The 15,915-nt window shown below is 45.2% G+C and overlaps 1 protein-coding gene across 1 annotated transcript; it reads left to right on the forward strand.

The window, feature by feature from the left end:
• The first annotated feature begins 432 nt into the window (after positions 1-432).
• On the forward strand, positions 433-12,148 carry LOC132591223 (zinc finger protein 226-like). Its single transcript, XM_060268712.1, has 2 exons — positions 433-497; positions 6,554-12,148. Exon 2 carries the CDS (start codon positions 6,667-6,669, stop codon positions 8,134-8,136), a length of 1,470 nt encoding a protein of 489 aa, XP_060124695.1. The 5' UTR covers positions 433-497; positions 6,554-6,666; the 3' UTR covers positions 8,137-12,148.
• Positions 12,149-15,915: the final 3,767 nt, after the last annotated feature.

A 15,915-nucleotide genomic window follows, 5' to 3' on the forward strand; every position in this document is an offset into this window, starting at 1 on the left:
CTTCCTTGGAAGTTTTTCAGCAGAGGTTGGGGGGCCATCTGTCCTGGATGCTTTAGCTGAGATCCCTTCCTTGCAAGGGGTTGGTCTAGATGACTCTCCAGGCCCTTCCAGTTCTCAGATTCTGTGATGCTATGGTTCTGTACGTTATAATGGCAAGGGATAACACCATTTAGGGTTGTCCTAAATTACTATTCCAAGCCTCAAACGCGTATAACAACTCCAGACTACTTTGCAGGGCTGTTGTAACGGGGACACGTTGGGAAATGGGTGTGAAAATGACCGGATCCTCATCCCCCCTCCCGACAATGGATTAAAAGAGATGAAGGGGGAATGTAACCTTCGTGCCCCGGAGGCGTCACTCATTCCTCCCAAGGGTCAGTGAGCTCCACTTCCTAGAGAGGCAGGAAGGTTGGGGGGGAAGCCAAGGTTGGAGGGGGGAGGGGCCTCCATCCACATTCCCAGAAGAGGAGCAGGTCTGCAAAGGAGGAAGAAAAAAGGTGCGAAATGTTTTTGGGTTTTTTTTGGTTGGGGGGAGATTTGGGGTTGTGGGGAGGGGGAGGACGCGCTTTTCCTCCCCCTGAATCAGCAAACAGGGCAGCTGGGAAGCGAGGGCAGGCTTTTGGGCGGGGGGGCGATGAAAGGAAAGTAGGGAAGTGCTCCCCCTCCCCTTCTTTCTGTGGATCAGTCGAGCGGTGGAGGGGCTGATTTAGGCCCTGCTGGGATAAAGGAGCCCCTCCCCCAGAGGGGGCGCATCCTTGGAGAGCCCCTAGCCCTTTAGATTGCGGCGGGAAAGGAAATCGGAGTAGAATAGCGAGCGGGGGGGGAGCAGAGAGGACAAAGAGGTAGAGCTGCAGGGCGGGGAGAGAAAGGGGCAGAGACCCCCACCCAAGAACAACTCACTTCTTCCTGGGCGCTATCTGCAGAGACCCCGATCCATGCAATCCGGCTGCAGATCGGGGACCCCGAGGACAAAGAGGTAGAGCTGCAGGGCGGGGAAGGGGGCGCTGGGCGGGGAGAGAAAGGGGCAGAGAACATCTCACTTCCTGGGCGCTATCTGCAGAGGCCCCGATCCATGCAATCCGGCTGCAGAAATCTTCGAGTAGACCAGGGAGAGATCCCTGAACCATAGCTGCCAAGTTTTCCCTTTTCTCGTGAGGAAGCCTATTCAGCATAAGGGAAAATCCCTTAAAAAAAGGGATAACTTAGCAGCTATGCCCTGAACAGGAGGCCTGATCCACCCACCCTCTCCTCCCTTGAAGCTCAGTCCTTGCCCTGCCATAAGACCCAGATCAGCAGCTGCATGGGGCGCTGGGGGCTGTTATAGCGAGTCCAATCATTGGGGGAAAGAGGAAAGGGAGGAAGCCCACTTTTATTATTTCCGTCCCTTAAGGCTTTTGTCTTGTCAACTAACGTCTCACCCACATGCCTGTGTCTCTGTGGAGAAACATCTAAAGGGTTCCTAAAGGTAAAAGTAAAGGTAAAGTGACCCCTGACCATCCGGTCCAGTCGTGACCGACTCTGGGGTTGCAGCGCTCATCTCGCATTATTGGCCGAGGGAGCCGGCGTACAGCTTCCAGGTCATGACAAAACTGCTTCTGGCGAACCACAGCAGCACACGGAAACACCATTTACCTTCCCGCCGGAGCGGTACCTATTTATATACTTGCACTTTGAGGTGCTTTTGAACTGCTAGATTGGCAGGAGCTGGGACCAAGCAACGGGATTCGAACCGCCAACTTTCTAATCGGCAAGCCCTAGGCTCTGTGGTTTAACCCACAGCACCACCCATGTGCCCTAAAGGGTTCCTACCCAGAGATACCTGTGCCCCACTCCTCTCAATTCCACCAGGTTTCCATTATTCCCACTATATCAGTTCTCACATCTGTGCGTACTTAACCCGAAGTATGAGTGTAATTGGTTCTGGAAGTCTGTACTTAACCTGAAGCGTACTTAACCTGAAGTGAACTTTCCCATTGAAAGTAATGGAAAGTGAATTAATCCATTCCAGATGGGTCTGCGCCGTTCGCAAACGGAGGTGGTTGTAAACCGAGGTATGAATGTATGGTTCTCCCAAAATGGTCAATATGCACCTCCTGAGGTCAAAGGGGAGTGTGCAGGTGATTAATAAAGATCTAGAGGTCAAAGGGGACAAAATATGGCCCAAGGGGTGGAGGATTATACTGCAGAGTATGAATAACTTCATGGTGACCTTAGGAACCTGATCAATAGTGGACAGGTTCATGGACATAGAGCAGCTCCCTCCCTCCCCCCAAAATTTTTTATTCCTTTTATAATAAGACATAATACAATAAAGACAGAAACTAAACAAATACATAACAGAAACATTTAACAAAATACAGACAAACATACAGTATTTTTTGCTCCATAGGACGCGCTTAGTTTTTAGAGGAGGAAAACAGGGGGGGGGGGATATTCTGAATCAAATGTGGTACTAAACTATTTAATAAACAACCGGTACCATATATCAGCATAATATTTCAACACATTTAAAAGGAATCTTATACACTAGTCTTTTCTGCTTTATTATCCTTATCAGAATAGGGGAGGTTTTCTGCAGGAAAATATAGTGATATTACATATATTATAGCATATACATAATTTTGCTTCCTTGAATTCTCCTAGGCATAGCAGCCAACTCCTAGAGGCCTAGGTACCTCCGCCGCCCCCGCCCCCAAAATTAAATACGATATTTGAGAAAGTCACCCCCCATGTTGAGGGCATGTGCGGCGGGGCTTACCTGCCCCCCCCCAATATTTTATTAAAGTTGGAAGAGGGAGGGGGAGGGAAGGGAGGGAGGACTCACATTTGTGGGTGATGCTGTGACGCTGGAACTTCAGAGCAGCAGGAGGAGATCCCTGTAGAGGACAGGGTCCCTGTAAGCAGCTCTCTCTCGCTCTCTGCTTGGTTCACAGAGAAGTGGGAGGAGGGGCAGAGGGGGACACCACCACTTTTGGAAACATTAATGTGCCTATCAAAGCTACAGCCCCGCCCCCCTTTCCTTTTTCAATTCCTTGTAGCAACTTTGCAGAGCCACCTCAGCCAAATGGAACGTCTGCACACCTCTTTAAACAGCCACTAGAACTCCTCATGCCCTCATTAGCAACTGATAGAACAAGAGGGTAAAGTGAGATGTCAGATCTTGCCTGAAAGGGGATACAAACGTATTGATCTGAAAATAAATAAAACTCTGAACCTCAAGGAAAACTTGTTGCGATTGGGTTATAAACTGTATGCATTTTTGTCTTGATTCTTGGACACTGTATCCCTTCATTCCACTTTTTAAACTTCTCTATCCCACAGTATGTGTTGCTGTTTAGTCTTTGTAACTTTCTCTGTACACCCACCAACTGGCCACCCTAATTTGTTTACATAAGAACTCACAGATCTGATACAGGAAAAGGGATTTTATTACTGAACAAATAAAGCTAGAGAAGTTGAGAGGATGGGAAATCTACATGCAAATGTTCAGTTAACCCTCTCTCCTCCCCTGCGTTGGATCCCCTTTAACTCTTTGTGTCCCGGTTCCCCGCATGCCCATATTGCCGCTGCTGCTTGTGAGCCTCTTCCTCTCTCGGGTGATTCCCTGCCCGTGGCTAAGACAAGCAGCTTGCAATCCTCCGATACCCAAGTCTCTGTTCCTATATTCTTTGTCCCTGGGGAGGCGTCAGCTTGGTGCGTGCAGGGTTGGGGTGTGTGGTTCCAATTGTCCCTCTTGTTGTGTGGATCCCATCCCCCCTTAAGCCACAAGCACCTCGCTGCTGTTGTCGAATTACTGTGGCTCCTTTTAGGAGCCGACAGCTGAAGGGAATAAAAACAGCACGGGCGTTCGGTCCACGTGTTGTCTTTCCCTGTGCTGCCAGCCTTTAACCTTACTCAACACCCCCATTGTGTTTGTTTGCAATCGGTCCCTGTGGGCTCATTTTAACTGCCCTGCAGCTCAAAGGGACTGCTGTTTCACCCGGGGAGGATTTTAAAATGGTTTCTTGTTTGCTGTTTATTGCAGGAGGCTTGTTTTTTGTTTCTGTTAATTTGCCACAAGTTTAAAAAGCTGCTCGAGAGTTTTCTTCTCTCTCTCGCTTTGACCTCCCACCTTCTGGGCTAGGATTCCGAGGATTTGCACAGGTGCTGCTATCTTTTCTCTTTCCCCTAGACCATCACAGGACCCCGAAATTGTCAAGTTGTGTTTGCTGTTTATTGCAGGAGGTTTTTTGTTTGTTTGGTTGGTTCTTTTACTATCTTTTCTCTTTTCCCCCTCAAAAATCACAGGACCCCGAAATAGTCATGTGCTGAAGGGAAGCGAGTCCCGCCCCTCCCTCCTGCCTGCTGCTGCTGCTTCTACCACTTTCTTCTTCTGTCCCCGGATTAGCTCGCTTGTCCTTTAAAAACCCATTAGTTCCTCTTACGAAATAATGTCGCCACCTTGCCTCGCTCTCTGCCCTACCTCCTATTATTGAGGAGAGCCGGCTTGGCTAAACGGCCTCACCAGAGGGCTCCCGGGTGTTTTCACTGGGAAACGGGGTTACTTTTAAATGTTCCAGAGAGAGCTTCTGAGGCAGAGCTGAGGGGACAAAGTGTGCTTCGCAGGCAGGAAGGCAGGCAGGCACGAAGCAGCCCTCTCGACCCCCTTCCCTCTCCCGCCAGGCTGAGGTCAGGAAGGAAAGGGATGGGCAGTCTCAGGCAGGTGGGGGAGTGAGCGCAGTTTGGCGGTGGGAGGGGGCATTGCTCAGCTTTGTGGTGGCGGCGGCGAGTGACACCAGGGCCACGGCCATGCTCGCCCTTACCAGCCCTCCGCAGGAGAAGGAGAGGGAGCTATTTCCGCAACCTAGAAGAGGGCAAGGAAGCAACCTCATGGCTTCGGCCCCCCCAATCTCTCCCGATCTTGCCGATCAGTTGCTGAGCGGCTTCCTTTAACACCCCCTTCATTTTTCTTTTTTAAAAAAAACCACAATGTGCTCTTCACCCCTGGGGAATTTGGCTCCAGGGACCATGCCTTCGCTCCATAAGACGCACAGAGATTTCCCCTTACTCTTGAGGAATTGTTTTACCCTCATTTTTACTTAACATTGTTTTGTGGACTTCCTCAAATCCCACCCTTCTGATTTTCATTTTCAAAATTGTTTTTATCCTTTGCAGTTTTCATATATCAAAACTTCAACCCTTATCCTAGAAACAAAACATTACTTCAAACTAATTATATTTCTAAAACTTTCCTCTCTTATTTCTTTTTCACTTTTTATCCACCTCCTCCTATCCCCCCATCCCCGGTCCTCCTCCAGCCACGAGAAGGTCCCAGGGTGAACGGACACTTGGAGGTGGTCCTTTTTTAAAGTTAAGCCTCCCCCTGCCACCAAGAGGCCCCAAAGCAGAAAGAGGAACAGAAGCAGAAATCCGCTCAACTATCTAATTCCTTACAATTGCTATTTAACTATGCTAAACATGTTTCTCAATTCACACATTACATTATCATATTTTCCCTCCCTAGCCTAAATCTCCTTCAAAGAATAAAAAATAAATAAAAGATCCTACAATTAATCATTCCTTTTAATTTCACATATATCATCTACATTTTTTTCTTCAACTTCAGCCTCTTCCTCTCCCCGGTCTCGTCTTCCTCAATCGATACAGCAAGTTCCATAATATAGCCCAAATTCAAAAGCATTTTTATCCAATGCTACAAAACCACAATTTCCTTTTTTTCTTCATCCGACTCCCGTTCTGACCTGTTTTTAGCCCTGTTTTCCTCCCCTCCTTCTGCCCCCTGATACCATAAAGACTCCCTAGCCAGTCATTAGTCATAACATTTTCATTAAGTCCCAATAATGGTTCTTGTTCTTCCGTCCCTGGATTAACAAAGTTCCATGATACTACTTTGTAGATTTTCTTTCCATCTTGGAGCCTTCCTTCTTTTTTTCCTTTAAAATCTTTCACCTTGTCCCCAGGAACTAATTCTTCATTTTTTCTTTTCTCCACTGTAATTTCTTGTATTTCCAATCCATCTTCCTTGTCCTCCAATATTTTATTCTTCCTTTACATCAGAGTTAGCGGTCTCTGTCCATGTGCCGCAGCTCTACGTCCTCACTCTCGGGGGCCCAAAACAGAGCTGAACCGGGGAGGAGGGAGCCCGTAAATGGTGCCCGCCAGACATTCAGCCCCCAAAACGCTTGATTGGGTTTTTTGGGGGTGGTCTGCTGCGCTCGAGTGGTTCCACCACCTCTGAAGCACTGAGATCTGCTCCGCTGAATGGACGTCCGACTGGAGAAGATGGCGCGGTCAATCGGAAGTTCAGAGCAGCTCCCTTTCCTGTGAGAAACCTCATTATTTAAAAAGTAAATTCCACAGTTCAACCATATACTGAGATAATGCTGCTTCATTAACGATGATTAAGGGTTATGAAAGGTTTATGATGCATTACCATTATTTCACATTAGTTCACTTCCATTTCCCAAAAATGTGGAACATACGGGGGACATGATAGAATATATGAGATGTTAAAATAAGAGCAGGTGCTAATATTCCTTTCTTCTCCTCGTAGAAAACAAATCGGGTTTCCTCCCCACTTCGCCCTCCAAACCAGACAATAAAGAAGGCAGTCAGAATTCTGTGGGGCCATGTTCAATGTGAATAACGAAGAAGCCATTTAAATACATGGAGTGTGGAAAGAGAAAGGAGAAACAATTTGAAAGTATGGAGTGTGGGAAGAGCTTCAGTCACAGTGGAACACTTAGAATTCATCAACGGAGTCATATAGGAGAGAAACCATTTAAATGCATAGATTGTGGAAAGAGCTTCAGTCAGAGTGCACACCTTAGAAACCATCAACAGATTCACACAGGAGAGAAACCATTTACATGCATAGAGTGTGGAAAGAGCTTCAATCAGAGTGGAAACCTTAGAATTCATCAACGGACTCACACAGGAGAGAAACCATTTAAATGTATGGAGTGTGGAAAGAGCTTCAGTGACAGCGGAAAACTTGGAAGTCATCATCTAACTCACACAGGACAGAAACCATTTAAATGCATAGAGTGTGGAAAGAGCTTCAGAAAGAGTGGACACCTTAGAAAACATCAACAGATTCACACAGGAGAGAAACCATTTACATGCATAGAGTGTGGAAAGAGCTTCAATCAGAGTGGAAACCTTAGAATTCATCAACGGACTCACACAGGAGAGAAACCATTTAAATGCATGGAGTGTGGAAAGAGCTTCAGTCACAGTGGAACACTTAGAATTCATCAACGGACTCACATAGGAGAGAAACCATTTAAGTGCATGGAGTGTGGAAAGAGCTTCAATCAGACTGGACAACTTAGAATTCATCAACGGACTCACACAGGAGAGAAACCATTTAAATGCATGGAGTGTGGAAAGAGCTTCAGTCACAGTGGAACACTTAGAATTCATCAACGGAGTCACATAGGAGAGAAACCATTTGAATGCATAGAGTGTGGAAAGAGCTTCAGTGACAGTGGAAACCTTAGAATTCATCAACGGATTCACACAGGAGAGAAACCATTTAAATGTATGGAGTGTGGAAAGAGCTTCAGTCAGAGTGGATACCTTAGAAACCATCAACGGATTCACACAGGAGAGAAACCATTTAAATGTATGGAGTGTGGAAAGAGCTTCAGTCAGAGTGGAGACCTGAATTCACATCATCGAACTCACACAGGAGAGAAACCATTTAAATGCATAGAGTGTGGAAAGAGCTTCAGTCAGAGTGGAACACTTAGAATTCATCAACGGAGTCACATAGGAGAGAAACAATTTAAATGCATGGAGTGCGGAAAGAGCTTCAGTGACAGTGGAAACCTTAGAATTCATCTACGGAGTCACATAGGAGAGAAACCATTTAAATGCATAGAGTGTGGAAAGAGCTTCCGTCGGAGTGGACACCTTAGAAATCATCAACGGATTCACTCAGGAGAGAAACCATTTAAATGTCTGGAGTGTGGAAAGCGCTTCAGTCAGAGTGGAACACTTAGAATTCATCAACGGACCCACACTGGGGAGAAACCGCTTAAATGCATGGAGTGTGGAAAGAGCTTCACTGACAGTGGAAAGCTTAAAATTCATCAACAAACTCATACAGGGGAGAAGCCATATAAGTGCTAGGGAAGTCTATAGAGGTTCAGTTGTAGTGGAAGTCTTAGAAACCATCAAAAGACTCTGAGGGGTAAGAGTTGTAAGGCTGGAAACTACAAGCCATCAATTAACTCAAATAAGAGAAATGGTTTAAATAGAAGTAGTGTGGGATCTGCTTTGGTTATTATGGAATGCTTTTCCAAAACATCTACTGACTTCCATGGGGTGGAACCATTTAGAGTGTAGAATGTGTTTCTCTGAGTTGACACTTTATTTCACATCAATAACAGGAAATCAATCTTTGTTAAATTGTCCAATTGTCTAATTGGCAATTATCAATAAAAGAGCTTTGTGAGACAGAAAGATAGCAGAGAAATCTATCTGCCTACGAACAACTTCTTAGCTGTGTTTTAGACACTTGCAAAAATACTCGCCCAGTACGCTCCGTCACAAATGTCGAGCCTCTGTTTCTAAAACTCCAGAAACTTTTCCTCCCAAGTTCAGATCACATTCCGTAGCAGCGGAAACTTTTATCCAGATTTCTGTGCCTGTGAAATAATCACATCCACTCCCTTGTTCGTTAAAACAAAGATTTATTGCTTAGAGCAGCTCAGCCAGGGGAGTTCATCTCCATCTCGACTGGAAGCTGTGACATGAACAGACAGTATAAAAACATACAGTGTCGTATATAACAGATACAACAGCAACAGGTACTACTTCCTGTTTATATGAACACATCACAGGGCCCCCGTGATACAGGACGATTGCTGAGCTATTAACCCTCTCAGCTCACAATCTTAAATGCATGCAGCATATGTGAGTTTCTGTTGTTTGTATGTAACATTGTCTAGACATGTATTTAAAGTAGTGAAGGAAACTTTTCACAATAGTAAGCATAATATAATATTTAATGTTTTGTTATATAGGGAGGAGGAGTGTGTTAGTCTCTGGAGTGTTGCTTCTGAATGAGGATGGAGTGAGAGTGAGCTGGTTCTGGTGTTTGGTGGAGGGAGGTGGAAATGTTTGTATCTGGGAATGGAGAGTTGCACAAAGTGGGGTTGAGACTGGGGGTGTTGATTTGGAAGCAGAGTTAGATTAATATTATAGGAACAGCAGCATCACTCCCACTGTTATAATTGCAATAATGGAACCATGAAGACACATAAAAAACTGAAAGCACCTACTTATATGCCGACGGTCATCTTGAAATCCTCACCTTTTCTTTTGATTTATAGATATATTGTGTATAGATATATTTGGTGACAGGAGAAATAAAAAGGGTAATTAGTGGCCTAAGCAGGAAAGGTTCTGTTCCCAGTTGCACGTCTTTCATGAGGAGGGAAGGGGGCACAGGGAAGAAGGGGCTGTACCAGAGCATCTCAAAGCAATGTGCTGCGGGGGGGGGGCACGGTGACACAAGTGTGTGTAGAATGCTGTCCCCAGAATGACACGGGGAGAAACAATATGGATGAGTATAATGTGGAAGGAGGTTCAGGCAGGTCCCAAACCGAGAGTGCTAAGGGTCAACTTCCTCCAAATCCACCAGCTGCCCCAAGGCAGGAGCCACCTCTGGGCCCAGAGGGTGGAAAGCCTCCCTCCACCTTTGAAACAGGACATGATCTGACAGAGTCCTCCTGTCAGCAGAGCACAATGTGTATTATTGATTTAATTATCTTATTGTTGCTGTTGCCATCATGGAATGGCTGGATGCAGAGGAGGGGAGAGACCCCTCTTTTCACTCTCCTAAATCTTCCACCATTCCTGCTTCATTGGATTCCATGAGTTCTCGTTTTATGGGGGGGGGACTTTTCTCTATCCTCTTTCTCCATGCTATCTGGTCAGTCACTCCTTCCTTGTCTTCTTTCTAAACTAAAAGGTCCCAAATACTGAACTGTGCACAGTACTCCTAATGTGTTCACACCCTAGATCTGCATGAGACCATTAGGATAGTGGCAGGTGTATGTTTTGCTAAATGCAAAATGGTTCTTTTATTAGATTCAGAGTGAGTGAGACGTTTTACATATTTTTTTCTGAGCAGCAAGTAAAATATATGTTCCCATCTCAAGCTACCTGGGGGTCACTTCGGCACTTGCTACCCCCAGGTAGCTTGAGATGCAAACTCCTTATTGCCATGCTAAAAATATAGATATTATATACAGGCTGTGCTCATGTTTTATGGCCAGACAGGCTTAGCTAGGCCACTCTGCATCAAAGGGTAAAAGCCAGGCCATACATCTCAGGCTTTTACTGAGCGGTGTATAGATAACACATCAAACATTGTTTATAAGGGATAGAGATAGAGTAATAAAACATAGGAATGCAGAGCCAGATCTCCCTATCAGATCACTATCTCCTCAAAATACAAAAATTCCTTCAGTAGCACCAACTAAGTTTTTATTTTGGTATGAGCTTTCGTGTGCATGCACACTTCTTCAGATACCTGTCCTCAAAATACAAAAATCTTCCACAATTAATCCATACAGTGCATTTCGAATCCCTTCCTTAAACATCCCCAGTGTGGATGTTTTTCTGAGCCTCTGCACACGGGGTCAACATTTTCCCTGAGTTACCTAACATGACCCCAAGGTCGCGCTCCTGGTCCCTCACCTCCTATCCTCAGCCTCTATGTGAAATTAAGGATTTTTTTTGGCCCAACATGCATCTGTTTAATCTTGCTGACATTGAACTGGAACTAGAGATGTGAAGGCCCGGAACCCCCCCCCCCCGAAAAATTCCCCATTTTTTTTCCTGAAGCCTTTTTTGTTTGTTTGTTTTTTGGAAAAATAAAAAATAGATTATGGAATGTTTTATTTTAACATGATGAATAAAATATTTTAAATAAGGGGTTCAAATATTTTATAAATCATTTTTAAAAATATGTAAGGTATCAGATTATTCTAATTTCTGTGAGGACAAGCAAGTCCTAGGTTACAAACTGAACTCTCCAATGCAAGAACAAGACACATTTCTTCCTTTATGAGGTGCTGTTGTCACCAGAAAAGAAAAAGGTTTCAGTTTTTTGTTTTTGCATTCGTGTGGTATGCATTGGTTCTGTTCCTCTTTACTAGGCCTCAAAGCACTGGAAGAAAATATAAAGCAACAAAAACAGGGGGGTGGGGGGGTTCCGAGCTTCAAAATTTCTGAAAGTTTTACATCTCTAACTGGAACCCTGGCAGAACGAATGGATTGTGCCAACCTGGGTTTAATGACAAAGGGACATGTTGTTGTTGTTGTTGTTGTTGTTGTTACCACACCCATATATTACTTCCAGCATAATATAAAAGTTAATGAAATGTCAAACAAAAAACTCCCTGAACAGGGCTGCCTTCAGAGGTCTTCCAAAAGTTATGTTCTGTGGTACCTCTAGTTATAAACACCTTGGGTTGCAAACCCTTCAGGTTACAAACTGGAAGTCGTACCTCAGGATGAGAACAGAAATCATGCGCCAACGATCCACCATTATGACATCACAATAGAAAGGAATTTGTTTCCTCTTGGAGGCTGAGAGCTGTCAACACTGAAGAGAGACTACAATATGAGGTTGTAAATTTATGAAAGGCTTTTCTCAGCGCTGGATTAAAGACTTTTAAGTTATGAAGAAGATTAAAAAATGAGAGTTAGAAACCAGACCGGACGTGACTTTAAGTATTAAGGATTGGAAATACAGTCGGCACCATTTCCTGCTCTGTTACTCCCATGAAATTTGAGATGACCAGTAAGATGGAAGACACAACATCTGACTTTGTTGACTTTGAAAAACTATTTTTGGAATTACTTTTGGACTTTAGAGATGAGATGCGTAAGCACAATGGAAAAGTACCAATCCCAACAGAGAATGAAGAGAACAAAGTTGAAATAACATCAGACTTGAATCATGAAATACTTTAAGAAGGAGAAGAGGCATGGATCATTGTTCCTCCAGGGGGGGGGAGACAGGATCCATGTTTGATCCAAAAGACCTTCAAAGAGGAACCAGCATGGAATGATGCCCGCCCAGTGAGAGGGTGGGGGCAGGATGCATGCTGGGGACAGAGTTTGAGGGGAACAAAAAATGGAAGAGGGCTGAAATGTGGAAATACAATTGGATGGCATTGTACAACTGTTAAAGAATTGAGGACACAGCAGGGGACGAAGAGAGTAGAGTAGTGGTTGGAATGGGTCAGAGTGTGAGTGGGGTGAAAGCTTTCAATATATGATTTTCTCTGATTGATTAAGATGGTTCGAATCTGGAACGATTTAAGGAGCTGGCTGAGTCTTCTGGAGACACAGATTCCAAGGGAGGGGGGGGGCTGAACTAGATTTAAATGTTTAATTGTGATTAGATGAAATAGTATTTGTTTATATGGATATTTTTGGGAATGAAATATGGGCTTTGGAGAGAAATAAAAGTTAAAGGGATTAGTTGTTATGTTTTTTTAGAATTAGGTTAATTGATCAATCTGGGAATGATATTAGCAGGTGAATATGAAATTAGAAATTATTTAAGTATAGTTTAAGATGCATTACGAAATTGTTCAAGGTTAAGGAAAAAATATGTTGAATGACATAAGATATAATGAGAAATTGTTTAAGGTTTATAAAAAAAATATGTTAGAATGATTCAAGATATAAATAAAAACTGCTTAGTTTGGTTATAAAATTGAACTCACTGAGGGAGATGTGAGGAAGTCTACAATGTTAAGAAACTAGATTTAAGATGATTTCCCCCCTTTTATTTTCTATGTCCTGTATTTTTTCTTTCTTTATTGCTTTTTTCCTGTTTTGTATTTTTGTATTTTGTTTTATTTGAAAATGAATAAAAATTATTTGGAAAATAAAGAACAGAAAATATGCACCAACAGCATGGCAGAAGCGGGAGGCCCGATTAGCTAAAGTGGTACCTCAGGTTAAGAACGGACTTAACTCAGGTTAAGTTCCCCACTTTCCTCCCTGACTGTAGTTCCCTTATTAATTCTCTCTCAGATTCAGCACAACAGCTCACCTCACTAGCTTCTCTAACCCTCTCTATCTCAAATCCTCTCCACCTCTCTCATCAACTCCACTCCACTCCTCTCATCCCTGCCTGCTTCTCCTTATATCCCCCTGCTTCTGCCTGGAGAGCTCCTATTGGCTATTCACCTCCCTTACAACTTAACTCTTGCTGGTCCCCTAGAGGTGAAACGCCATAGGGGGTCTCTGGGGTAGTTACCTCCATGGCAGGAGGGGGGGTCCTTGGGAATTGGGGTACTGTTGGGGTGGGCTGGTCTCTGGCAGAGGTCTGGTCTCCGGGGTGGGCTGTGTCCCGCGTTGGTGGGGTCAATAGAGAGTGGCCGTAATTTTGCCAGTATGTTGGATGTTGTTTGGTGGGGTGGATGAGGAGTGGGGGGAATTTGGGGTGTATGTAGGATTTTGTTTGGTGGGGTGGATGGGGAGTGGGGGGATTTTGCCACTATTTTGGATCTTGTTTGTTGGATGTCCACTGGAGGGGGCAATGTTTTAAAACCAAAAATCCAGGTTTTTTCCTGTGTTTGGTGTGTCTGCTGGTCAGTGTAAGTTCATGTTTACCTGCTCTCATGTGACTCTGAAGTTGTGGCCAAATTTCAGGGCGATCGGGTAGGTGCTTTTGGGAGAAAAGTGGGGAATAACACACATGCACCTTCACCATTTTTATATAGAGAAAGATTGTGTTGCAACACCTCCTTATTCTTGGCTATGTTAAGGAGGAAGTGTTCAGATAAAAATTATCTCTGAGGGCATCAGGAATAAATGGGCTGTTTAGTGGCATAACCAGGAAGGACTCGCCTCCTAGTGGGCAGTGCCAGAGAGACCTCCATGCAATGGGGAGGTGGCCTAAGTGTGTGTTCAATGCTTCACTGTAAGCTCATATCAAATTATCCCCAAGATAACACACATAGGGGAGAAACCCTATGGATGTCTATAGTGTGCGTTTGGCAGGTCCCAAACTTAAGGGTCAACTTTCTACAAATCCACAAACTGCCTGGAGGCCGACAGGAAGCTCCCTTTGAACGTCATCGGGGCACATGGACCTGGTGTGGCCACTTCTCAGGGCTCTTTCCAGGAACGGTTGAACCCATCATTCACAAGTGAGGCCTGGTATGCTCTCAAAGGGGTGGGGAAGGGAGGGAGAGGCCCAAAGTCTCTGCCTCCTCCACATCCCCAGGGGTTTAGCTTGTATCTGGACTGCACCACTTCAGCCTGCAAGGAAGACCCTGTTTTCTGGGACACATTGATTCCACCACTTGAGGAAGCAAACCAAGTCAGCCAGGACCCTCCTCCCTTGGGAAAAGGGGTGCACTGGAGAGCAGTCCATCCTGTGAGCTGCCTCCCCTGCAGTCTGAGGCAGGACACATCCTGCCCAGCCATAGATCCACCGCTTGGGAAAATGAGGACCGAGAATTTGGGCGCAACTTGCGCTATTAGTTTTCCCCTGATGTTTCCTGTAACAGGAATAGCAGCTCGGCTGGGGCACCTCCTTGCATAACAAAATGAATTTCAACAGAGAGAAATGTCAAGTCCTGCACTTAGGCAGGAAGAACCACCTGCACAAAGAGAGGATGGGGGACACCTGGCTTACTAGCAGGACATGTGAAAAGGACTGGCTTAACATGAGCCCACAGGGTGATGCAGCAACAAGAAAATATAACTCTATTCCATTATTATTATTATTATTAATCAAATTTATATACTGCCCTATACCTTGAGGTCTCAGAGCGGTTCACAGAATAAAATCAAAATATAAAACCACAAAATACAAAAGCAAAATAAAAACAACCCAATACCCACCCACCCCCGATAATAAACATTTTAAAAGGGCACAGGATGTCAATCAAATCAACCAAAGGCCTGGTTAAATGGTTATATGGTCTCAGTGGCTAACCCCAATCGACAGTCTAGCTGCCACAGGCTGCAGAAACCAATGGCTTCAAGTTGCAAGGAAGGAGATTCTGACTAAACATTTGGAAAGCCTCTCTGACAGCAAGAGCTGTTTGGCAGGGGAACAGACTCCCATGAGAGGTGGTGGGCTCTCCTTCCATGGAGGTTTTTGAGCAGAGATTGGGTGACCATCTGTCCTGGATGCTTTAGCTGAGATTCCTGCCTTGCAGGGGGTTGGTCTAGATGATTCTCCAGTCCCTCCCAGTTCTAAGATTCTGTGATGCTATGGTTCTGTACGATATAATGTCAAGGGATAACACCATTTAGGGTTGTCCTAAATTACTATTCCAAGCCTCAAACGCGCATAACAACTCCACTCTACATTGCAGGGCTGTTGTAACGGGGACACCCTACGCCACGTTGGGAAATGGGTGTGAAAATGACCGGATCCCCATCTCAATCACTCCCTCCCGGCAAGGGATTAAAAGAGATGAAGGGGGAATGTAAGCTGTGCCACCTTCCTGCCCCGGAGGACTTTTTCGGAGGTGGGGGGGGGGTCTCTTTCCCTGCCGCCTCCGGGGATCGAACCTGGGAGATTATAGGAAAGAAACAGGATATTCAGAGCTTGTTTGGAGGGAGGAGGATTTGTGTCTTCTGGGAGGGAGGCGTCACTCATTCCTCCCCATGGGTCAGTGAGCTCCGCTTCCTAGAGAGGCAGGAAGGATTGGAGGGGGGAGGGGGGGCCCAAGGTTGGAGGGGGAGGGGCCGCCATTCACATTCCCAGAAGAGGAGCAGGTCTGCAGAGGAGGAGGAAAAAAGGTGCGAAATTTTTTTTTGGTTGGGGGGAGATTTGGGGTTGTGGGGAGGGGGAGAAGGACGCGCTCCCCCCCCCCGAATCTGCAAACAGGGCAGCTGGGAAGGGAGGGCAGACTTTTG

The sequence above is a fragment of the Zootoca vivipara genome, chromosome 2 (genome assembly GCF_963506605.1).
Source record: "Zootoca vivipara chromosome 2, rZooViv1.1, whole genome shotgun sequence".
In the NCBI taxonomy this organism is placed as follows: domain Eukaryota; kingdom Metazoa; phylum Chordata; class Lepidosauria; order Squamata; family Lacertidae; genus Zootoca; species Zootoca vivipara.

Excerpts from the sequence above, each read along its gene's own strand:
- LOC132591223 (XM_060268712.1), top strand. The coding sequence starts at position 6,667 with ATGGAGTGTGGAAAGAGAAAGGAGAAACAATTTGAAAGTATGGAGTGT.